This window comes from Pseudophryne corroboree, chromosome 1, assembly GCF_028390025.1.
Source record: "Pseudophryne corroboree isolate aPseCor3 chromosome 1, aPseCor3.hap2, whole genome shotgun sequence".
In the NCBI taxonomy this organism is placed as follows: Eukaryota; Metazoa; Chordata; class Amphibia; order Anura; family Myobatrachidae; genus Pseudophryne; species Pseudophryne corroboree.
This window is the reverse complement of record NC_086444.1, coordinates 938401171-938425832: the sequence shown is the minus strand read 5'-3', so window position 1 is coordinate 938425832 and position 24662 is coordinate 938401171. Positions and strand designations below refer to the sequence as shown.

Here is a 24662-nt window from a genome sequence, read left to right as displayed (position 1 = left end):
CTAATGAGGAGAGTCTCAGGAGCATGATTGTTAAAGGAGGCAATAACAGCTGCAAGACCTATCCTGATGCCTTAAATGGAGTGATGTCCATTGGCGTATATCTACAATAGGTGCAGAGCCCCTGGGTCCAGGAAGCCCACACCCATGTAATTATACTTACCCTGTAATGGGCATTTTCTAGAGATTTGTGTATGTACATTAGTCTCCGGTAACTTAGCACAGGCACCATTTTACCGCACACCTGTACATGTGGAGTACACTCTAGCACAAATCTACTGCAAAAGAGGAAGGGCCCATATCAAGTCTGCATACAGGCCCTCTCCTCTCTTAAACCACCCCTGGGGATGTCCACTGGTAGTTGATCCGTTAATAAGACCAGCAGTATTTGCTGAAGCCACAGCACCACAATCACGTAAAAGGGGCAGATTTAATTAGTCGTGGGGTAAACCCTGCAGCTAATTGTCAACCCAGAGCAATTCAATGAAGGATTGCTACAACGCGCGTAAACCTCCAGAGGGTGCACCAAAAGTATATTTTTCCTTGCAACCTGAGGAACCCAGCAAGTTACTGCAGAATGGCCGCACTCATGTGTGGTTAGCAGACTGCTCATGCACAGTAGCATTGCAGAGGCACAAATCAGAGGGTGACAGGGAGAGGCAGAGGGTGACTAGGGAAAGGCAGTGAGTGACGGGAAGCAAAAGGTGACAGGAGGGTGGCAGGGGGTTGGCAGAACACTGGGGTGTGGGCAGAGCTGCCTGATGAATGGTCAGATCTCTAAGCCAGTGATCAGAGGAGTCTGAAGTTACAGACAATTCAACTGATTTTCAGACAAAGCCAAAAAGCACACAACTGTGCAAAACCATGTTGCACTGCAGGTGTGGCTGATTAAACATGTGCAGAGAGAGTAAGATTTGGGTCGGGTGTGTTCAAACAGAAATCTAAATTGTAGTGTAAAAATATAGCTTTCCGGTATTTGTGGGATACATGCAAAAGCAGCCCATATTTACCCTGTACAGAAAAAAATAAGATTTTAAACCTACCGGTAAATCTTTTTCTCCTAGTCCGTAGAGGATGCTGGGGACTCAGTAAGGACCATGGGGTATAGACGGGTTCCGCAGGAGATATGGGCACTCTAAAGAACTTTTAGTATGGGTGTGCACTGGCTCCTTCCCTCTATGCCCCTCCTCCAGACCTCAGTTAGAGAAACTGTGCCCAGAGGAGATGGACAATGGGGGTAATTCCAAGTTGATCGCAGCAGGAATTTTTTTAGCAGTTGGGCAAAACCATGTGCACTGCAGGGGAGGCAGATATAACATCTGCAGAGAGAGTTAGATTTGGGTGGGTTATTTTGTTTCTGTCCAGGGTAAATACTGGCTGCTTTATTTTTACACTGCAATTTAGATTGCAGATTGAACTCACCACACCCAAATCTATCTCTCTCTGCACATGTTATATCTGCCCCCCTGCAGTGCACATGGTTTTGCCCAACTGCTAAAAAATTTCCTGCTGCGATCAACTTGGAATTACCCCCAATATGAGAAAAGGATTTCGTAAATCTAAGGGCAAGATTCATACCAGCCCACACCAATCATACCATATAACTTAGAACATACGCAACCAGTTAACAGTATGAACGAAAAAACAGTATCAGTCAAAGACCGATTCCAACTGTAACATAACCCTTATGTAAGCAACAACTATATACAAGTCTTGCAGATTTAGTCCACACAGGGACGGGCGCCCAGCATCCTCTACGGACTAGGAGAAAAAGATTTACCAGTAGGTTTAAAATCTTATTTTCTCTTACGTCCTAGCGGATGCTGGGGACTTTGTAAGGACCATGGGGTTTATACCAAAGCTCCAAACCGGGCGGGAGAGTGCGGATGACTCTGCAGCGCCAAATGAGCAAACGCGAGGTCCTCAACAGCCAGGGTATCAAACTTGTAGAATTTTGCAAAAGTGTTTGAACCCGACCAAGTAGCTGCTCGGCACAACTGTAATGCCGAGACGCCTCGGGCAGCCGCCCAAGAAGAGCCCACCTTCCTAGTGGAATGGGCCTTTACCGAATTTGGTACCGGCAATCCAGCCGTAGAATGAGCCTGCTGAATCGTGTTACAGATCCAGCGAGCAATAGTCTGTTTAGAAGCAGGCGCGCCAATCTTGTTGGCTGCATACAGGACAAACAGATCCTTTGTTTTCCTAACCCTAGCCGTCCTGGCTATGTAAATTTTTAAGGCCCTGACCATATCCAGGGACTTGGAGTCCTCCAAGTCACCCGTAGCCACAGGCACCACAATAGGTTGGTTCATATGAAAAGAAGAGACCACCTTAGGCAGAAATTGAGGACGAGTCCTCAACTCTGCTCTATCCACATGAAAAATCAAGTAGGGGCTCTTGTGAGACAAGGCCGCCAACTCAGACACCCGCCGTGCAGATGCCAAGGCTAATAACATAACCACCTTCCAGGTGAGAAATTTTAATTCCACCGTTTGAAGAGGTTCAAACCAGTGTGATTTAAGGAACTGTAACACCACGTTAAGGTCCCATGGTGCCACTGGTGGCACAAAAGGAGGCTGGATGTGCAGAACTCCCTTTACGAAAGTTTGGACTTCTGGGAGAGAAGCCAATTCCTTTTGAAAAAATATAGATAGGGCCGAAATCTGTACCTTAATGGAGCCTAATTTTAGGCCCACATCCACTCCCGTCTGTAGGAATTGGAGAAAACGGCCCAGATGGAAATCTTCCGTAGGAGCATTCTTGGTTTCACACCAAGATACATACTTCCTCCAGATACGGTGATAATGCTTCGCCGTTACTTCCTTCCTAGCCTTTATCAGAGTAGGGATAACTTCCTCCGGAATATCTCTCTCTGCTAGGATTCGGTGTTCAACCGCCATGCCGTCAAACGCAACCGCGGTAAGTCTTGGAACCTGCAAGGCCCCTGCTGTAACAGGTCTTCCTGAGAGGAAGAGGCCACGGATCTTCTGTGAGCATTTCCTGAAGATCCGAATACCAGGCCCTTTGAGGCCAATCTGGAACCATGTGTATTGCTTGTACTCTGTTTCGTTTTATGATTTTCAACACTTTTGAGATGAGAGGTAGAGGAGGTAACACATAGACCGACTGAAACACCCATGGTGTCACTAGGGCGTCTACCGCTACTGCCTGAGGGTCCCTTGCCCTGGCACAATACCTCCGAAGCTTTTTGTTGAGGCGTGACGCCATCAAGTCTATTTGAGGAAGTCCCCAAAGACTTGCTATCTCTGCAAAGACCTCTTGATGAAGTCCCCACTCTCCTGGATGGAGATCGTGTCTGCTGAGGAAGTCTGCTTCCCAGTTGTCCACTCCCGGTATGAAGACTGCTGACAGAACACTTACGTGATTTTCTGCCTTGCGCAGAATTCTGGTGGCTTCCGCCATTGCCACTCTGCTCCTTCTCCCGCCTTGGCGGTTTACATGAGCCACTGCTGTGACGTTGTCTGATTGAATCAGAACCGGCAGGTCGCGAAGAAGATACTCCGCTTGTCGTAGGCCGTTGTATATGGCCTTCAATTCCAGTACGTTGATGTGTAGACAAGCCTCCTGGCTTGACCATATCCCCTGAAAATTTCTTCCTTTTGTGACTGCTCCACATCCTCGGAGGCTCGCGTCCGTGGTCACCAGAACCCAGTCTTGAATGCCGAACCTGCGACCCTCTTGAAGGTGAGCACTCTGCAGCCACCACAGGAGAGACACCCTGGCCCTGGGGGACAGGCTTATCTTTTGATGAAGGTGTAGATGGGACCCCGACCATTTGTCGAGAAGGTCCCACTGAAACGTCCTCGCATGGAACCTGCCGAAGGGGATGGCCTCGTAGGCTGCCACCATTTTTCCCAGAACTCGAGTGCATTGATGAACAGACACTCTTTTTGGTTTTAGCAGGTCCCTGACCATGTTCTGGATGTCCTGGGCTTTTTCTATTGGTAGAAAAACCCTCTTCTGTTCCGTGTCCAGAATCATGCCTAGGAATGATAGTCGAGTCGTTGGAAGCAACTGAGACTTTGGCAGATTGAGAATCCAACCGTGTTGATGTAACACTCTCAGGGAGAGTGACACGCTTTTCAGCAATTGATCCCTCGATCTCGCCTTTATCAGGAGATCATCCAAGTACGGGATAATTGTGACCCCCTGCTTGCGCAGGAGCACCATCATTTCCACCATGACCTTGGTGAAAATCCTGGGGGCCGTGGAAAGCCCAAACGGCAACATCTGAAACTGGTAATGACAGTCCTATACCGCGAAAAGCAGGTATTCTTGATGAAGAGGAAATATGGGGACATGAAGGTAGGCATCCTTCACGTCCAGCGACACCATAAAATCCCCTGCTTCCAGACTGGATATCACAGTCTGGAGTGATTCCATCTTGAAATTTAACTTTTTCAAGTATAGGTTTAGGGATTTTAGATTCAAAATTGGTCTGACCGAACCATACGGCTTCGGGACCACAAACAGTGTTGAATAGTACCCTTTTCCCTGTTGGCCTAGGGGAACCCTGACAATCACTTGCTGTTGACACAGCTTTTGGATTGCATCTAATACCACTCCCCTCTCCGGGGAAGAGGTTGGCAAGGCCGACTTGAGAAATCGGCGAGGGGGCACTTCTTCGAACTCCAGTTTGTTACCTTGGGATACAATTTCCAACGCCCAAGGATCCACGCCTGATAGGACCCAGACCTGGCTGAAGAGTCGAAGACGTGCCCCAACCGGTGCAGACTCCCTCCGTGGAGCCCCAGCGTCATGCAGTGGATTTAGCAGAAGCCGGGGAGGACTTCTGCTCCTGGGAACTAGCCGAAGCAGGTGTTCTCTTACCTCTACCCTTACCTCTGGCGAGGAAAGAGGAGCCCCGACCTCTTCTGGACTTATGCGACCGAAAGGACTGCATCTGATATTGTGGGGCTTTCTTTTGCTGTGGTGGAACAAAAGGCAAAAATGTAGATTTACCCGCGGTAGCTGTGGAAACCAGGTCCGCGAGACCATCCCCAAACAAAACTTCACCCTTGTAAGGTAAAACCTCCATATGCTTTTTTGAGTCGGCATCACCCGACCATTGACGGGTCCACAGAGCTCATCTTGCCGACACTGCCATGGCGTTGGCTCTGGAACCAAGCAACCCCACGTCTCTTTGAGCGTCTCTCATATACAAGACTGCGTCCTTAATGTGACCTAAAGTCAGGACAATGGTATCCTTGTCCAGGGTATCCATGTCGGCCAACAAAATATCTGTCCATGCTGCAACAGCGCTACAGACCCATGCCGATGCTATTGCCGGTCTGAGTAAAGCCCCCATATGTGCATAAATAGACTTTAAGGTAGTCTCCTGTCTACGATCCGCAGGATCCTTAAGGGCCGCGGTGTCTGGAGACGGTAGCGCCACCTTCTTGGACAGACGCGTTAATGCCTTGACCACCCTGGGCGAGGATTCCCAACGTACCCTGTCCTTTGCTGGGAAAGGATACGCCATAAGGATCCTCTTGGGAATCTGCAGTTTTTTGTCTGGAGTTTCCCAAGCTTTTTCAAATCATTCGTTCAGTTCATGAGATGGAGGAAACGTTACTTCAGGTTTCTTCCCCTTAACATGTGTACCCTCGTGTCAGGAACAGAGGGGTCATCTGTGATATGCAAAACATCTTTTATTGCCATAATCATATAATGAATACTTTTGGTCACCTTAGGGTGCAACCTTGCCTCATCATAGTCGACACTGGAGTCAGAATCCGTGTCGGTATCAGTGTCTACTATTTGTGATAAGGGACGCTTTTGAGACCCTGACGGGCCCTGTGATCCAGTCAAATCCGCGGATTGACTCCCTGCTGTTTCCTTGGACTCGGCTTTGTCCATTCTCTTATGTAATAAGGTCACATTGGCATTTAAAATATTCCACATATCATACCAATCATGATTCGGCGTTGCCGACGGAGACACCACAATCATCTGCTCCACCTCCTCCTTGGATGAGCCTTCCGCTTCAGACATGTCGACACAAGCGTACCGACACCCGTACACACACACAAGGATATATCTATAAGGGGACAGTTCCCCAACAAGGCCCTTTGGAGAGACAGAGAGAGAGTATGCCAGCACACACCCAGCGCCAACTGACACTGGAAACAATTCCCAGATATAGCGCTTTCATATATATATCAATCGTGCAATACACTCACTGCGCCAAAATGTGCCCCCCCCCCCTCTTTTTCAACCCTGTATTACCGTTCTGCAGGGGAGAGTCCGGGGAGCCAGCTTCTCTTCAGCACACTGTGGAGAAACTGGCGCTGGTTAGTGCTGTGTGACCAAGCTCCGCCCCCTCTAGTGGCGGGCTTCGGTCCCCGTTAAAATTCACAATTAATGGCGGGGGATGAACATATCCACTGACTCCGCAGCCCATATGTGTCATAACATGCCAAAACAGAAGTATATATTGCTGCCCAGGGCGCCCCCCCTGCGCCCTGCACCCATCAGTGCCTGTCCGTGTGTGTAAAGTGTGGGAGCAATGGCGCGCATCTGAAGTCTTCTGCCGCCTTAGAAGTCTTCTTTCTTCTTATACTCACCTGGCTTCTATCTTCCGGCTCTGCGAGGACGGCGGCGCGGCTCTGAGACGAACGGCAGGGGGAGACCTGCGTTCCGATCCCTCTGGAGCTTATGGTGTCCAGTAGCCTAAGAAGCAGAGCCTATCATTTAAGTAGGTCTGCTTCTCTCCCCTCAGTCCCACGATGCAGGGAGCCTGTTGCCAGCAGTGCTCCCTGAAAATAAAAAAACCTAACAAAATTCTTTTATCAGAGAAACTCAGTAGAGCTCCCCTGTAGTGCACCCATTCTCCTCTGCATACAGAATCTAACAGAGGTCTGGAGGAGGGGCATAGAGGGAGGAGCCAGTGCACACCCATACTAAAAGTTCTTTAGAGTGCCCATATCTCCTGCGGAGCCCGTCTATACCCCATGGTCCTTACGGAGTCCCCAGCATCCTCTAGGACGTAAGAGAAATATAACCTACCCAAATCTAAATCTCTTTGCACGTTATATCAGCTCCACCTGCAGTGCAACATGGTTTTGTCCAGTTGTGTGCTTTACGGCTTTGCTTGCAACTCTCAATCAGGCCCACAGTCTCCATAACTGAATACAGTATTCCAGATAAGGCTGTACTAATGACCTATACAGTGGCATTATTACTAATTTTTTTCCTGCTAATGACTCCTCCCCTGTGCAGCCAAGCATCTGACTTGGGGGGTAATTCAGAGTTGATCGTAGATGTGCTAAATTTAGCACATCTACGATCATTTACTCCGACATCCGGGTGGACGCCCGCATAGGTACAAAAGCATCACACAGTGGCGATGCTTTTGTACCTGACAAGTAGCTCCCTGCCAGCGCAGCTCCTGCACGCTGGCAGGGGACTAACCGCTGTGTCTCGGGTCCCAGCGACTGCGTGTGACATCAAGCAGCCGCTGGGGCCCGCCCACCAAACGGTCCGGACGCGCCTCCGTTGTCCAAACCGCTTACCTGCCTTTAAATCACCTTACATAGTGACTCCTAGATCCCTTTCCTCCTCAGTAGTTTCCAGTATAGTGGTTTAAAGTAAAACACTGCTTCTTATAATTTATAATAGATTTATATCAGAGTGGCTGAGTGCCTGTCAGTAAACTTTGGAAGACTTCTACTTTATAAAACATACATTTATTTTAGACATACACATAATAAAGTACAAAAACACACAGAACTATTTGGAATTAATAAGAATGATATGTCATAAGAAACTTATCCTTTATAAGTCCCTAATGGTTTGCGGGATATAACAGTTTAGTGGTTTTTAATGCTCTCTGATAGTATTATTGCACAGTGGCAACAGAAGAAAATGTTGTTACTTTGATCTCTTTGTGGCTCAATAGCGCTTTTGTTACAGTTCCATAGCGAACCTATTACCTCACTGCATCCACGGGCTTTAAACAATGTCTCACTTTAAATCAATTGCTGACCGCTAGCGTCTCGGCTGAATTCAGACACAAGTTTCCAATAAGGTAGCGTGGCTGCTGGTATAGTTACCCCCACACACTTGTGGTGATCCTTCCACTGCAATTTCACCTTCGCTCCTGCTTTCCCGGTGGTGAGGCCGCCACTGCTCCGGGTGGGTACAGCGCTGATGTATACTCCGTTCCGTTTGGTAAGAAGCCAGATGCTTAACGCTGCCGCTGTAAACCACAGTAGCGGGATGATTTTAACTCCAGCAGCGTGTCTCCCAAAAGCTTGTGGTGCAGTGGGTTTCTAAATGAGTGATAGCGTCAACGCGTTTCATCCCACAATGCACTGGTACTTTTTCAAGACTGTGGACTCCCTGGTCCTTCACTCTTTTAAACCCACAGTTTCTAGTTAATTAGTCTCCATGCATAGTCTCCAATTAGTCTCCATCCACTGATCAGTCTCCATGCATATACCTACATTGAATAAGTCAATCACATTTCAAAGCTATTAGCATGTGTGTTCCATATACCAAAGTTTTTATATTCAACATAAAAAAAAATAGAATAAAATTATTTATATATAAAATATGTAATCTAAGTACAAGTCTCCCAAAATATGACGACACTAGTTGTTTGCCAGCATATATCAATTCACATTCATAGACAATGTCATTGTTTCCTTAATTACCGAAATGTCTCCTAACCGGACATATGCCAGTATAGTGCCATTAATCCGAAAGCAGTAAATTCCCAACTGTCGGGATCCTAGCGGTTTAAATACTGACGCCGAAATTCCGACACCCATTGACATGCCGGCGGTCCAGAATCCACACTTGGGTGGTGGTCCACGCCACCACCCAAGGGGGAATAGATTAGTCTGTCACCACTGGGCCCGAAGCGTGGCGAGCGCAGCCAGCCTGAAAAGGGACATGCTGCGCTCAAGGACGGGATTCCGACTGTCAGGATTTTGGTGTCGGGATTTCATACTGAACCCATTAATACTAAATTTAGCATTTGGGATTTTTGAGACCCAAGTGCATGATTTTGCATTTTTGGGCATTAAACTGTAATTGCCACACTCTTGACCATTCCTCTAGTCTACCTAGATCATCAATCATTTATTTTACCCCTCCTGGTGTGTCTACCCGGTTGCATATCTTTGTGTCATCTGCAAAAAGACATACTTTTCCTGAAATACCATTTGCAATGTCACCAACAAAGACATGTTGACATGACCATGTCAATATTATGAATGAAATTGTCAGCATTCTGAATGTCGACATTCAGAACCATTTAACATTACAACATACCTCCCAACATGACCCTCTCCAGGACAGACACTGCTCTGCTCCTGGACTTCAATCTTAATTTATGATTGCCCTCACCTGTGGTGAAACACCATTTTTATCCATTAACCTGTTCAAAACAGGTGCCGGCAATCTTAAGTTAAAAGTCCAGAAGCAGAGCAGTGTCCGTCCTGGAGAAGGTCATGTTTTGAGGTATGTTACAGTATCAACATTATAAATGTCCACAATATGACTACATACTGCCGCACAGCCCCTAATATTATGTAAGGAATGGAACTGTACACCGTTGTACAGAGCTGTCCCTAGGCATAGGTAATATAGGCAAATTCCTAGGGCATTTGAAAAGCCTGTGGGCATCTGGGCAGACTGGACATCAAAATTCTAATGAGCAATTATGGGCTGTAGCATTATTGCAGGCACTGTAGATTTATTACACTTGTGGGGGCCAGTGCAATAAGGTTTTTTTTTTGTTCACTGTGACGCAGTGTGCATGGCATCATGACGTCACAAAGCACTGCTGAGACAGGCAGAGCAGAGGAGCTGCGGCGATGTGTAGACAGAAGACAGCAGCGAGCAGCCAAAAGACATCAAAAAAGGTAAGTGTTGGCTGAAGAGATACTTATGTGGGCTATAGGGCTGGAGTCTGCAGGGATTCATTCATGGGCCAGTATTTACTAAAAATCCGAGTTTGGCCGATTTGTGTTTTTTTTTCTAAGTCCCAATCCAGGAATTCACTAAGCACCAATCTTGGCAGTGTTTGGACTATTCGTAATGGTTTGAATGACAACGTTCAGAAATACGAATGAATAGACCATCGGTCAAACGTGGCTGTTATTTCATAGAATACGGGAATTAACTATTCATTCGTATTTGGGTGTTAGTTTCTGAGTGCTCAAGTGCGGGTCTGTTTTTTTTCGATTCGTTAAAAAAAGCAGCAATAAAATAGACCTGCTTTTTCCAGTCGAGTTTGGATAACCATGCACGGATCAGTGAGATCTGTGCATGGTTATCTATGGGAAAGGGTCTGTTTAGTGTAAAATCTGAAAAAAAAATTGAGTGGGGTCCCCCTCCTAAGCATAACCAGCCTCGGGCTCTTTGAGCCGGTCCTGGTTTAAAAAATATGGGGGGAAAAATGACAGGGGTTCCCCCATATTTAATCAACCAGCACCGGGCTCTGCGCCTGGTCCTGGTTCCAAAAATACGGGGGACAAAAAGCGTAGGGGTCCCCGTATTTTTGAAACCAGCACTGGGGGACACTTTGATATCGGTCCCTGCGGCCGTGCCATTAAAACCCCAACTAGTCACCCCTGGCCGGGGTACCCTGGAGGAGTGGGGACCCCTTCAATCAAGGGGTCCCCCCCCTCCAGCCACCCAAGGGCCAGGGGTGAAGCCCGAGGCTGTCCCCCCCCATCCAAGGGCGGCGGATGGGGGGCTGATAGCCTTGTTTACAAAATGTGAATATTGTTTTTAGTAGCAGTACTACAAGTCCCAGCAAGCCTCCCCCGCAAGCTGGTACTTGGAGAACCACAAGTACCAGCATGCGGTGGAAAACCGGGCCCGCTGGTACCTGTAGTACTACTAAAAAAATACCCCAATAAAAACAGGACACACACACCGTGACAGTACAACTTTATTACATACATGCACACCAACATACACACATACTTACCTATGTTCCCACGAGGCTCGGTCCTCTTCTCCATGTAGAATCCTAGGGGTACCTGTGAAAAAAATTATACTCACATAATCCAGTGTACCTTCTGTTCTTTGTATAATCCACGTACTTGGCAAAATAATAAAATGGAAACCCGACCACGCACAGAAAGGGGCCCCATGTTTACACATGGGACCCCTTTCCCCGACTGCCAGGACCCCCCCTGACTCGTGTCAAAGAGGGTCCCTTCAGCCAATCAGGGAGCGCCACGTCGTGGCACTCTCCTGATTGGCTGTGTGCTCCTGTAGTGTCTGTGAGGCAGCACACGGCACAGATACAATGTAGCGCCTATGCGCTCCATTGTAGCCAATGGTGGGAACTTTGCGGTCAGCGGTTGACCGAAAGTAACCTCACCGCTGACCGCAAAGTTCCCACCATTGGCTACAATGGAGCGCATAGGCGCTACATTGTATCTGTGCTGTGTGTCTATCTGTGCTACAGTGTCTGTATCTGTGCTACAGGTACCAGCGGGCCCGGTTTTCCACCGCATGCTGGTACTTGTGGTTCTCCAAGTACCAGCTTGCAGGGGAGGCTTTCTGGGACTTGTAGTACTGCTACTAAAAACAATATTCACATTTTGTAAACAAGGCTATCAGCCCCCCATCCGCCGCCCTTGGATGGGGGGGGACAGCCTCGGGCTTCACCCCTGGCCCTTGGGTGGCTGGAGGGGGGGAACCCCTTGATTGAAGGGGTCCCCACTCCTCCAGGGTACCCCGGCCAGGGGTGACTAGTTGGGGTTTTAATGGCACGGCCGCAGGGACCGATATCAAAGTGTCCCCCGGCTGTGGCATTATCTCCCCAGCTAGTGGAACCCGGTGCTGGTTTAAAAAATACGGGGGACCCCTACGCTTTTTGTCCCCCGTATTTTTGGGACCAGGTGCAGAGCCGGGTGCTGGTTGATTAAATATGGGGGAACCCCTGTCATTTCCCCCCCCATATTTTGACAACCAGGACCGGCTCAAAGAGCCCTAGGCTGGTTATGCTTAGGAGGGGGGACCCCATGCAATTTTTCTAACTTTTTTAAGACTTTAATGAACTTTTTAAGGTACACAATGAAGCCCTGCACGGATCTCACAGATCCGGCCGGGATTCCTTGTGTTTTGTCAGGCAGTGTTTTACTCATCACTCCCGTAAAACACTGCCTGATATTACGAATCACATCGACATCGGAAAAAACGAATGTGCAAAACTCGGCAGCTTAGTGAATGACCGTATCAGGATTCAAAAAGTTGCGGTAAAATGCACCCGATACCATTCGAGATCAAACACCCTTCAAAACGGCAAAAATACGAATATTAGTAAATAAACCCCATGTTGTTTGAAATATTATATATATTAAGTGTACACTATTTTAACAGCTTTCTGGAGCTGGGAATGGAGATACACTTTTGTGAGATGGAGAGACACAAGGGGGGATGAGGCTGTGTGGGATTGGGAGCTCAACACAATGGGGGAAGGGAAGCACAGCCACATGAGGCTACTCCCCTTCCACAAGGCCATGCCCCTTTTTCATGTGTGTGCACTGATCTGAATGCACTGTGAAAAAAAAAACCCAAAGGATAACACAGAAGAGGTTCTACTTTAATTGTTACATCTACTGGCCAGGAGAGATAGATAGATAGATAGATAGATAGATAGATAGATAGATAGATAGATAGATAGATAGATAGATAGATAGATAGATAGATAGATAGATAGATAGATAGATAGATAGATAGATAGATAGATAGATATCTTTATTATGTGTTATATTTATCTCTGTTGAACAATAACATTATATAATATTTTGTGGATTCAAGGGATATGTTGTGCCTGTGTTTATATAGATGTAAGGTTTGAAACTTTATTTTCAGTTGTAGAAAGAAAACAACTATGTATTGGGGTAGAAATTCACCCGTGGGGTCATCTAGGGACTGCAAAGCAAGCTGCAAAAAGTGCTGAGCAGGCTGTGAAAGGGTGATCACACAGAGAATGTCTACTATAAGATTCCTATTGCTTTTAACGCATGCAATACAAATAGAATTATCCTGCATAGACTACTAATTTACTGAGATAACCAAATTCTGTGGACAGAAAATTAATTTGAATGCAGTTGGGATTGGTAGCAGAATACTCTATGAAATGTTGGAAATCTCTGTAGTGGTAAAGAAGGTGAATTATATAATTTGAAGGGGTGTGGATCATTAGATCGACAGTGTCTAGGACGACAATGTTTAGGTCAACCACTATAGGTCAACAGTCACTAGGTTGACAGGGGTTGAAGGTCAACAAGGTTTCTAGGTCGACAGGTCAAAAGGTCGACATACGGTTTTCATGTTTTTTTGGTGTCGTTTTCTTTGAACAGCGACCGGGAATCCCAATTAGTGCACCGTGTCCCCTCGCATGGCTCGCCATGTTTCGGGCAAGGTGCCTCGCAGGTTATTATTCCCGGTCGTAGTCCGCGTGGATCGTTAAGTATGAAAAAGTTCCCAATTTTTTTTTAAAAACTCATGTCGACCTTTTGACCTGTCGACCTAGAACACGTCGACCTAGAAAACATGTCGACCTAGTGACTGTCGACCTAAACATTGTCGACCGAGGCACTGTCGATCTTCAGACCGGATCCCCATTTGAAGACCCTGCATGCCTAGCAACACTGAACTTAGAAAACATAATAGCTTGGACACACTCTAGATTACACTACTCTGTTAGTGTAATTCACATACTCATTGTCCATATATACTGTAAGTGTAAAATAATGACCGGTAGAGGGGTTCAAATACTAGAGATCCTGTATAATTCACATCAAAATAATATATGACACCAAGTTGTACATTGCATAAGACATACTGGGGCAGATGTATGAACCTGGAGAAGGCATAAGGAAGTGATAAACCAGTGATAAGTGCAAGGTAATAAACGCACCAGACAATCAGATCCTGTCAATTTGCATATTGGAGCTGATTGGCTGGTGCGTTTATCACCTTGCACATATCACTGGTTTATCACTTCCTTATGCCTTCTCCAGGTTTAATACATCTGCCCCAGTGTAACAACTGCATCTTCGTGTAAAAAATCCCCAAAACAAACAATGCCATTTTGTGGATGTTTGGTTTAAGTTGCACCTTTTTAAAATTGTTCTCACTGTAAGTAAGATAATGAACATATTGAAGCTGATTCCTGTGTGGTGATCACATTACATACTTTGGAAGTGCTTCTAGTTTACAACTATTTCATTCACAATCATACACAAACATTAATGTAGTGTCTGTGGAATAACTTTAGTTGTCAGTCAGTTGCATCACTAACACCCACCCCACTTGGAAACTCCTGATGTTGGATTATCCTTTGCAGGAAATGTGGTTAGCAGCCACCTGATGTTGTACACCTACTGTATTTGCCATACTCTAAAGATCATACAGTGCGCAGTAGCGTGTAAAGTTTGCAGCTGCTGCTACCCACTATGGTATAATTGGAGCATCAGGCAGCATAGATCACACTGCTGTGGTATAAGGTATACATTATTTAGTTTACAGCATGACCACGTATAGACATGATAGATATGCCACCCATGCCACTGCTCCTCCAGCCCAAGGGGTTACCTTCCCCCCACATTGCAGGAAACAGAAACAGCACACACACAGAGTGGTGTATTCTCCACTTGTCCTCTTAGGCAGGTTTGATACATCTCTCCCTAAGCGTGACAGGCAGGTTCAGTCACTGAGACAGTGAAGCAAATATAAGAGACTAGCTCTTCCTGCTGCTCCCTCCCCTGTGCACACAGAACCAAGGGAAGGTCAAAAGTTGACTCTGTGCCCTGTCCTCTGCTCTCTCCCTCCTTCGCACGATCCGCTCCCTTTGCTGCTGGAGCTCGAACTCTAGTCCTGGTTTTGCACCTGGTCCCTGGGGCCGCCTCACTCACGGCCTCTTGCTGCTGTTTACTGATCTCTTGTCCTGATATCACTCCGCTGGCATGAAGGAGGAGGAAGCACTGAGAGGAGGAGGAGTGCACTTGATCATTGTGATGGTGGCAGGAGGAGCAAAGGCAGCAGAAGCATTAGCAGCAAGCCCTGCTCTATCAGCTCCCTTCACCAGCCTCCACTGCTCTACTTTCTGCAACTGCTCTGGCTATTGAGCTGTGTGTTCTCTCCCCCCCACATCCCTCCTCCTCCTCTCTCCCTGAGGATTTATTACTTATGTAGAAAGATATACTCATTGTATTGGTTCTTCTGTACAATCTCCTGTTTATTTTTTGCCCTCTTTTTATTTTTAATGTGCAAGAGATCCACAAAAAAGTACTTTGGACGCTTTTGCTGCACACACAAGTAAACTTTTTTCCTCTGCTCTCTGGAAAGGGGAATCCAATAGGAGCCAGTGTGTGTGTTAATGCTGTGACTGAGAGGAGGAGTGTGTGCATGTGTGTGTGTTGTGTATACCTAGGCATGTCTTCTAGTACACGACTGTGGCCAGAAAGAAGTGTGTAAGTGACAGTAATGTGTAAGCACCCATTGCTTGGACCTCCTGCTCCTTCCTGGGGATTGATCAGAAACACTGGATTATAGACAGAAGAAGAGAGCTCGTCTGCTGCTGCTGCCTTCCTCCCGAACTCCTGCTCTTCTTTCTTAGGATAGATTTAATTTTTTCACCCTAGCATTTTTTTTTGTATGTCTGATCTGATGAGAGAGCCCCCCGCCTCTCCTCTCTGGGGGCTGTGCAAAGAGGTGATGCATTGACCTGGGTGTTCAACTCTGTGCAAGAACCACTGGGTGCTATCCATGCTGGGTCTGCACCCCAACCTGGCTCCTGATCCTGTGTAACCACCCACTTGGAGGAGCCCCAACAAACAAACAAAAAAGTAGAGGGGGCTGTCAGACACGGGGACAGTTTGGGGGCCACTACAAACTTCTCTTCCAAAATAGTGTGCCCGGGGACTGACATGGGGGATTTCGCAGCCCCCGCTGCCTCCAGCAACGGCAGCAGCCTGTGCATCAGCAATGCCCTGGGCAGCAGCATCGCTGGGGCTGGCACCGGCATTGGGGTTGGTAGTCACAGTGGTAATAATACCCCTCCCAGCGCTGCTGCCCCCAATGCGCCGAACAATAGCAGCAGCAGCGTGAGCATTCCAAAGCACAGCACCGTGGTGGAGCGGCTCCGGCAGAGGATAGAGGGCTGCAGGAAGCACCATGTCAGCTGTGAGAGCAGGTACCAGCAAGCGCAGGCAGAGCAGCTGGAAATGGAGAGAAGGGACACGGTGAGTCTGTATCAGAGGACACTGGAGCAAAGGGCCAAGAAGTCGGGCACCAGCCAAGGGGGAGCAGCTTCTGCAGGATCTACTACCACAGCCGGTGGTGGTGCTGCCGGAGTCAGCAAGCAGCAACAGCACCACCATCATCCCCACCACAAGCAGCAGCTGCAGCAGCATGAGGCAGCAGAGGCACCGACCAGCGGCACAGCTGAGCACAGGAACCACACTCTAATCATGGTAAGAGGGGGAGCTACTAGTGGGCACTATAGCTGCTGCTGCTACTGCTGGAGTCTCATTGCTTGGCATGAGGGGGGAAGTAGGTGGAGGGAGGGGGTTATCCCGTGTGTTTGCTGCTCTCAGAGCGGGGTTAGGGGTGGAGCTAAGAGAAATGGGCAATGCCTCTAAAGTTTTGAACACTTTGTAACTCAGTAGGAAGTTAAGTGAAAGCTGTGGAGGCTTATTTCTGCCATGGCAGCTTGTTTTATTGCGTTATCATTGCTTCCCTGTGCTGGCTGGGGATCTGGGGAAATGAGGAGCGAGATAAATGGCGATGAAATGATGCCAGTTTCTTATGTACAAGCACACTTATTGTTGGCTAGTTGTGAAATTGGTATATAGCACTTGATTCTGAGTCTTTATGGAGCTGCAGACATGAATGTCTTTGTCTTATTGAGGTTACATGATTGTTTTCCGCTCCCTGATACTGTACTGATAATGTAGTTATTGACAGGAGGCAGCTTGAGTCGTGATCCCTCTGTGTTATCTCATAAGTGGCTTAGCCCCCTGAGTGCATCAGTGCCGTGCAGGCTGATCATGTAACAAAGGACAGCAACATTCCAAGTCATTGTGTGGGGTATGTGCTGCCTCACATTAACCCCTACAGAAATCCGGGATTGGATTGGTCAATAGATTACCAGTCAAAGACTTGTCCTGAGAGATCTGGCCAGGTTAACCCTCTCTGTGCTTTATAGTTCTGCATTTTCACTTTCAAACCCCAAGTGTGGAAGCCAGATAAGATATCTTGCCAAGAACCAATTCTCTCAGTGCATGGAACAGTATACGCTCACATAAGTGTCACAAGTGGGCAATGCTTGATGGAGATTTGTGTCAGTCATGCATGCTGTGCCAGCAGTGCCACACTGGGGTCATTAATAAAATGAATAGAAGTTGGTATACATTTAGAACTCCGCATATTGTGAATTAACTACATTTGGGAGATTAGTAAATCATAGTGGTTTTCTAAAATAATTTTTAAAAAGCAGCAAAATGAATTCTTACCAGATGTCTGGCAGAAGAATATTGTCAATGTGCAGTAACTCAACCTAAAGAGTTGCACTTAGAAAATGACTACTTGTTTGCCGTGATAACAAGTTACTAATATTTATTAGCGGTAATTTCTATAGCGCAGACATATAACGTAGTACTTTAAAGAGAATACTTCAGTCATTCACATTAGTCTCTGCCTCAGTGGAACTTACAATCTATATTAGACATTAGTTACAGTTATGATCAGTTACAAAGGTTACTCATGGTCAGTGTAGGTTTAATTTATTTTTATTTAACAATTAATATATTTATTATTTGAGATATATTTACATTCTTGTATTTATTGTTTTCCCAAATAAGAGCAGCTTGAAGCATATAGCCTCTGGGTTTTTTTCCAGTCCATTTAAAAGGACAGATCATTACAAGCATTGTCTGTGGGGAGGAAAGCAGCGTGATAAATGTAGACAACTGGATTTTTGTGGTTAAATACAGTCATAAGCCAGGGAGGAGCACCAGGCTGGGGGGTGGGGTGCAAGTGTAAAGTGTACATCTTTTGCTTCAGTAATCAGGACACTGTCAGAGCTCAGGCTGCTCTCTTCTGAGTGTCAAAGTGTGTGTGTGTGTGTGTGTGTGTGTGTGTCTGTGTGTTGTGGGGGAGGGTTGTTTGCACAGTAGTGGCTATTTTCCCTCACTCCCTCCACCTTGACTCTGATGCTGTTAGACTGGTTAGATATCTTACAGGAAGCAACCCCCCCTCTCTTTATTTGGTTTCTCCTGCATTAAGACAGAATCTTCCCTCACATAATGCTGTAAAAAGAGAAGATCATGTTTCCTCAATACCCCCAGAGAGAGGGGAGGGCAGAGTTTAATTCCCTTAAACACATATGCTTTATTTAGCGTTGTGAAGAGAGCGGGTTATATATTACAGTATAGTAGAGATGTGCATTTTGAAAAATACAGCTGAAAACATTGATGCATTCTTTTGTGTATTATGGGTATATTTACTAAGAGATGCATTTTCAAAACCCAACAGATTTTTGCCAATTTTGATGCCATATTTTAAAGGGTGTAATAGTGAATACAAAATCAGGCTTGTTTTTCCTTTAAATGTTATATACCTATTGAATATACCAGGGAAAATCTATAAAAATCGAGGACTTTGACAATCCAGTGCTTTGTAAATACACCGATAAGTCTGTATTTAAACCACACAGAAATAGTGTATAAAAATGACTACTAATGGTTATTATAAGTATATTAAAGTGCTAATACTGTATATCATAGCATGAACTGCTTTCAGATTCTTGTTCTCATAATAATAGGGATCAATCTTTTGTTGTTATCTTTTTTTCTGAACTAGAACACAGGTTTGATTGTATAGCAGCTGTTTTTGGCAAATGTAATGTGAAATTGGGGGATATCAATCCCCAGAATATCAAGTTCCTTATACACAAAGTCTACATAATAACGCGTGTAGTATGGGTAACCCATGTGCCATGTCAGTTCACACTGGGTAGCTTGTGTAAAGTAAGTGTATGAATGATTTTTGTGTTGTCAGTAATGGATTCACAAACAGTATATTTTAACATAAAGGGGGGTATTCCATTGTTTGAAAAGTCAGTTGGGTGTCTGTTTTTCCCTGTCTGTTAAGGCCCGTACACACTGGTCGATATATCGGCCGTTCTCCTGAACGGCCGATATATCGCGGGACCGTCGGCCAGTGTGTACGGCCGATACGTCTGTGAACTCCGTCGTTCACAGACGTATCGCGTCGGCCGCGCAGCACAACCGGCGGCCAATATATCTACCGATATATTGGCGCGTCGCTGTGTGTGTACGGGGTGGTCGGCCGACCGCCCGTACACATGCTGCGGTGGCCGGCGGTGATTGACAGCTGAACTGGCGCCCAGTTCATGACGTCAGTCCCCGACGGATCGAGCAGTGTGTATGCTGAACACACTGCTCGATCCGTCCATAGATATATCTGCAGATCAATTGATCTGCAGATATATCTGTACCCACCTATCTAAAGGTGTACCCACCTTTAGATAAGAAAAAAACAGACACCCAACCGACTTTTTAAACAATTTAATCCCCCCCCCCAAAAAAAAAATGCAACAGTAGAGAATTAACTCTTTAGTAAAAAGCCAGCAAAAATGAAACATTTGCCACAAACTCAATTATATCAATTTAGAATTTTTTTTTTTTATATTGATGATAAACTTGTGGTAGTTATATATTTGTTAAGTAACTAAAGTTTCCCTGTGTAAAGAGTATGCCTTTTTAAATTTACATTGACAAGTCTTTTTATGTAGACATGTGTGGGTTGGTTTTACAGTTAGTAGACCATTTTACAGATCAAGAATAGAGAACTGTCAATCAAGTAACTTGTCTGGCCGCAAAGGGTGTTTTTTTATCTTTTCTGTCAAGTGAGCAAACTGCAGCCTGACTACAATGGTTATATGTGCACTCTGTGCTAGCTACTGGAATTATTCTACCACCACTATTGCTTCCAAGCCTTTGTGTCCAATGGTCTTCTTGCCTGTTATCAGACACACAGGGGACAATTCAATTGTGGGCAAATTGGCTTTCTTTGCAGCGTTTAGACGCTGACATCGGCAATCCTATTTGCACCCTTCACCCTGCTGATTTGTATTCTTTTCATTCAAAAGTGCTCGCTACCCAAGGGTGTAGCGAACACTTTTGAGCACGATCCCGCTTTACAGCGGCAAGTGTCGCGCAAATTCAGCAGAGCGAACAAGTAGTTGTCTATTGAATTACCCATTAATTTTGTGTAGTTATTGTTGCTACTGCTGTTGTTATTTATTTTAAACAAGGAGTTGACAAGTTCACTGCAATGCTTGCCATACACTAGGACGACTCGCGTTAGATGCGAGCCGCCCCACGCGCCCCCCCCCAACCCCGCCAGCTCACCAGCGTACAATGGGATCCGGATTGAAAGTCGACAGTAACTAGGTCGACAATGTTTAGGTCGACCACTATTGGTCGACAGTAACTAGGTTAACAGGGTGTCTAGGTCGATAGGGTCTTTAGGTCGACATGTTCTAGGTCGACAGGTCAAAAGGTCGACATGAGTTTTTCACAATTTTTTTCTTTTTTTGAACCTTTTCATACTTAACGATCCACGTGAACTACGATTGGAACGGTAATCTGTGCCGAGCGAAGCGGTAGCGGAGCGAAAGCACCATGCCCGAAGCATGGCGAGCGAAGCGGTGCACTTATTGGGGTTCCCGGTCACTCTACGAAGAAAACGACACCAAAATAACATTAAAAACTCATGTCGACCTTTTGACCTGTCGACCTAGAACATGTCGACCTAAAGACCCTGTCGACCTAGACACCCTGTCGACCTAGTTACTGTCGACCAATAGTGGTCGACCTAGACATTGTCGACCTAGTTACTGTCGACTTTCAATACCACACCCGCGTACAATAGATTGTACGGTGATTTTGCACTGTAGGATCTATTGGTCGACCCGCAATGGACGCCTGCTTACCCGGATCGACTTGTCATGTGTGCAGCACATGATCAGTTGAAGTGACGTGCAACCCGTAGGGCCGCACATCATGTTGTAATCGCACCCAAAACATGCATGATGTGCATGCGATGGGTCGAATAATGCGTCAATATCATGTATGCGTACACGATATCGACCTAGTGTATTGCCGCCATAATTCAAAGATCACAAGCTATAGCAAAGTGATCAGTACGAAATCCTGTTGGACGGTATCCCGGCGTTCGAAATACCGACACCAGAATCCCGACCAGCAGAATCCCGACAGGGGTGGCGAGCGGAACACAGCCCCTTGCGGGCTCGCTGCGCTCGCCACGCTTGCTATGCTCGGCACACTATTTTATTCTCCCTCTATGGGTGTCGTGGACACCCACGGAGGGAGAATATGTCGGGATTGTGCTGGTCGGGATTCCGGTGTCGGTATTTCTGCCGCCGGGATTCCGTCTGGCAGGATCTTGACCGCATCCCATAGCAAAGTGTGATTCAGTTTCTTTATTCAAGTTAAAAAAAATGTAGGTTACATATACAGCTAATAGTCTATATATAACAGATGCATAATCAATTCTAAACATGGACATATAGATCTTCCAAAGAAGCTTTACAATCAGTTTCAAAAACTTCACTAGAACTTATGTGCTGCTTTGAAACCTATAAATTACAGCAGAGACAATTTTGTAACATTGCAGCACTTTATTATGCTGTAAATTGCCTGTGCAAAACAATAACAGTAATACCCCTTTTCACATCGCCAATGCTGGATCCCACCCGGGAATTGGAAACGGGTCCTTCTCGTGTGGGATCCGGCATTGGACCCTAACTGCAGGCTTCCTGACTCGGCAATTTGCCGGGTTGGTTGCCATAGCGGCGGGACGGAGGCAGTGCTGGGAGATGAGCTCATCTCCGCGCCGCCTCTCCCTATGTAGTGAACGGGTCCCAGGAACCTGTTCACACTGACACTGACCTGGTATCCATCCGGGTAATAACACTGATTCATTCCCGGGTTTAATTACTGGGTCAGACGCTCCGGGGAATTCGATCATGGCCCTGTCACGCCGCACACCGACCCGTGTAAACCTGGCAATATGCTGGGTCGATACCAGGTTATTTGTGCGGTGTGAAAGGGGTATTAAGGGAGCATGTCTCTCTGCTAGGTACAGACAATAGTTCTGTTTAATCAGTGTAATATTAAGGATGGTAAAATCCCAAAGTGATATTAGTCAGAAAGTATCTGCAGGCTCTGTGTTATATGGGTAACATGTGACTGGTCAGCATGGCAGTTGTAAAGTCACACAGGTCAGATCATTCCTATGAAAATTGGGATGCAGTTAATTTGCCGGCAGTATGGATCCTGGCGGTCAGGACACCAATGCCGGAATCCCGACAGCCAACAAGACTAACAGCTGAATCCCAGCACACAGGGGCTATTCCCACTCGTGGCTGTCCACGACACCCATAGACTGGGAATAGAACCTGTGGCGAGCGCAGGGAGCCCGCAAAGGGACTCTTTATGCTTGCTCCACTGCCGGCATTCTGGCGGCCGGGATGCCGCTATTGGGATCTTGACAGCCAGCATCCCGTCCGCTGGGAATACGTATGTATTCCTGGCTATTTATGTTTACTCACAGTGGCACATAACCACATAATCTGACAATGATGTACCTCTAGGAGACACCACAATGTTGTTTTGGGCATGCAATATTAATATGATGTATCAATGGTGCAGACAACTGTGAATTAAAGATACTGTGGGTCCTGGGCAGTAAGTGAACCATGCACCCACGCTACTTATGTTTATTTATTTTTCAATAACCCTTAGAAACGTTCATAATTTTTCCATATCTGCTGGAGATCACCGATTTAATGCAACCATTGTAAGTAGTTTCAATAAGCACAATGGGGGTAGATGTATGAGGGGTCGGTATGGGGAGGAAGAGATATCAGCATACGTTATGTGCGCTGGTTCTGCTCCCCCCCCCCATGAATTAATGCAGTGGTATGTGCTTAGTTACAGGGGCGCTATGCACCCTGTCGCTATCGGCGCTTCTATCTAAAATATAGAGTGCTGATGTGCAGGGCAATGTATGAACGGTCAGTGACACTGTTTCGACACCTGCAGCTATTGATTTTGACAGCTGCAGATGTCGTTGCCCATATACCATGGCGGCTGGCGGCTCCGGGCTGTATGTGAGATCTTGCACATGCGCGCTGGAGCCAGCCGTACAGGGAGACACAGCAGTGTGCTCAGGCGCAGATCACATGAGGGGGGAGTTTTTACTCCCTTACTTTGGCAAACAGGATATAGATACATCTTGTCGATATTCCGTCCTGCCAGTTATCTTCTGCCTTCCATTTGACAGGCTGTGTTTGGCAGTTTGGAGCTGGTTGGTTCCTTATCTCTCACAATTTTTTCTCTGTACATGCTTTGATAAATGCCCCCCTTCCCTTGGAGACAGATAAAGTACTATCTACTTTAACTCTGCAAGGCTTAGTACATCTGCCCACCTAAAACTGAATATTTTACTCCTTTGGGGTAAGATGCATGAAAACGTTGAGGTCATAATAGCTTAAAAATTTGCATCAGGTGGCAATTTTCATCAAGGTGATTAATTACTATAATTATTTAAATTTTTTTATTCTCTGAAGATGTTTGATTCATTTTGCTGTTTTTCAACACACATTTCTTTTATAATACAAAAGTGATGCTAATGTGTGTGTAAACCTTTATAAATATTAATGGGGAGTTCTGATGTCATCATTACAGTAAAACTAGTGCATTTTAATACACCTGCTGTAAAATGTCATGGATTTCAGTCAACTTGGATTTTAATTACTTATTTAAAAAGCATTCAGACAGAAGCCTTGTGCTTTTCTGTGGTCACAGAATACCTCATTGACTTGTTATGGTCTTATAATTTACAATATTAATTTATTAACAGTTTTTTTTTTTTATATAGCGCACACATATTGTCAGTCACATACAGTGTATATGTTGGTCATTCACATCCGTCCCTGCCCCAATGGAGTTTACAATCTATGGGCCTAGGGCCTAATTCAGACCTGATCGCAGCAGCAAATTTGTTAGCTAATGGACAAAATAATGTGCACTGCAGGGGGGGCAGATATAACATTTGCAGAGAGAGTTAGATTTGGGTGGGTTATTTTGTTTCTGTGCAGGGTAAATACTGGCTGCTAACTTTTTACACTGCAATTTAGATTTCAGTTTGAACACACCCCACCCACTAGGCAATCCGCCACCGAGCTGCCCGACGTCGGATACGGCCGAGGGGCGACACGGCGTCGGGGGGGGGGGGGGGGAGGTGACGGGGAGGGGGATCAATTGAATTGTTCCGCTTGGCACCCATTTGTTATCCCGCTGCATAGAAAAAAATTGGATTCCTTCCCCCCCACAGATTTTAGTATGCAACCGTATGGTAATTTCTGTATGCCTTTACTGTTAACGTTTTGAGGATCACTGTTCATAAAATATATCACCAATGGAGCAGGTGGGATTTGTACTATAGTACATACAATACCTTGTATTTGGTTAAATGATTTCAAATTCAGCCAGATCACAGTTTACCATATCAAACCAGGGATTTTTTGCACTCATCCATGAATTCTAGGCTGA

General features: G+C 46.1%; 1 protein-coding gene across 1 annotated transcript in view; it reads left to right on the top strand.

Annotated features, from left to right (window-relative positions):
- The first annotated feature begins 14759 nt into the window (after nucleotides 1-14759).
- MAML3 (mastermind like transcriptional coactivator 3) overlaps nucleotides 14760-24662 on the top strand; it is a 586223-nt gene continuing 576320 nt past the window's right edge. Inside the window, exon 1 of the mRNA XM_063920374.1 lies at nucleotides 14760-16469. Within this exon, the coding sequence (XP_063776444.1) occupies nucleotides 15924-16469 (546 nt within the window). The 5' untranslated portion in view covers nucleotides 14760-15923. The remainder of the gene's footprint in view (nucleotides 16470-24662) is intronic.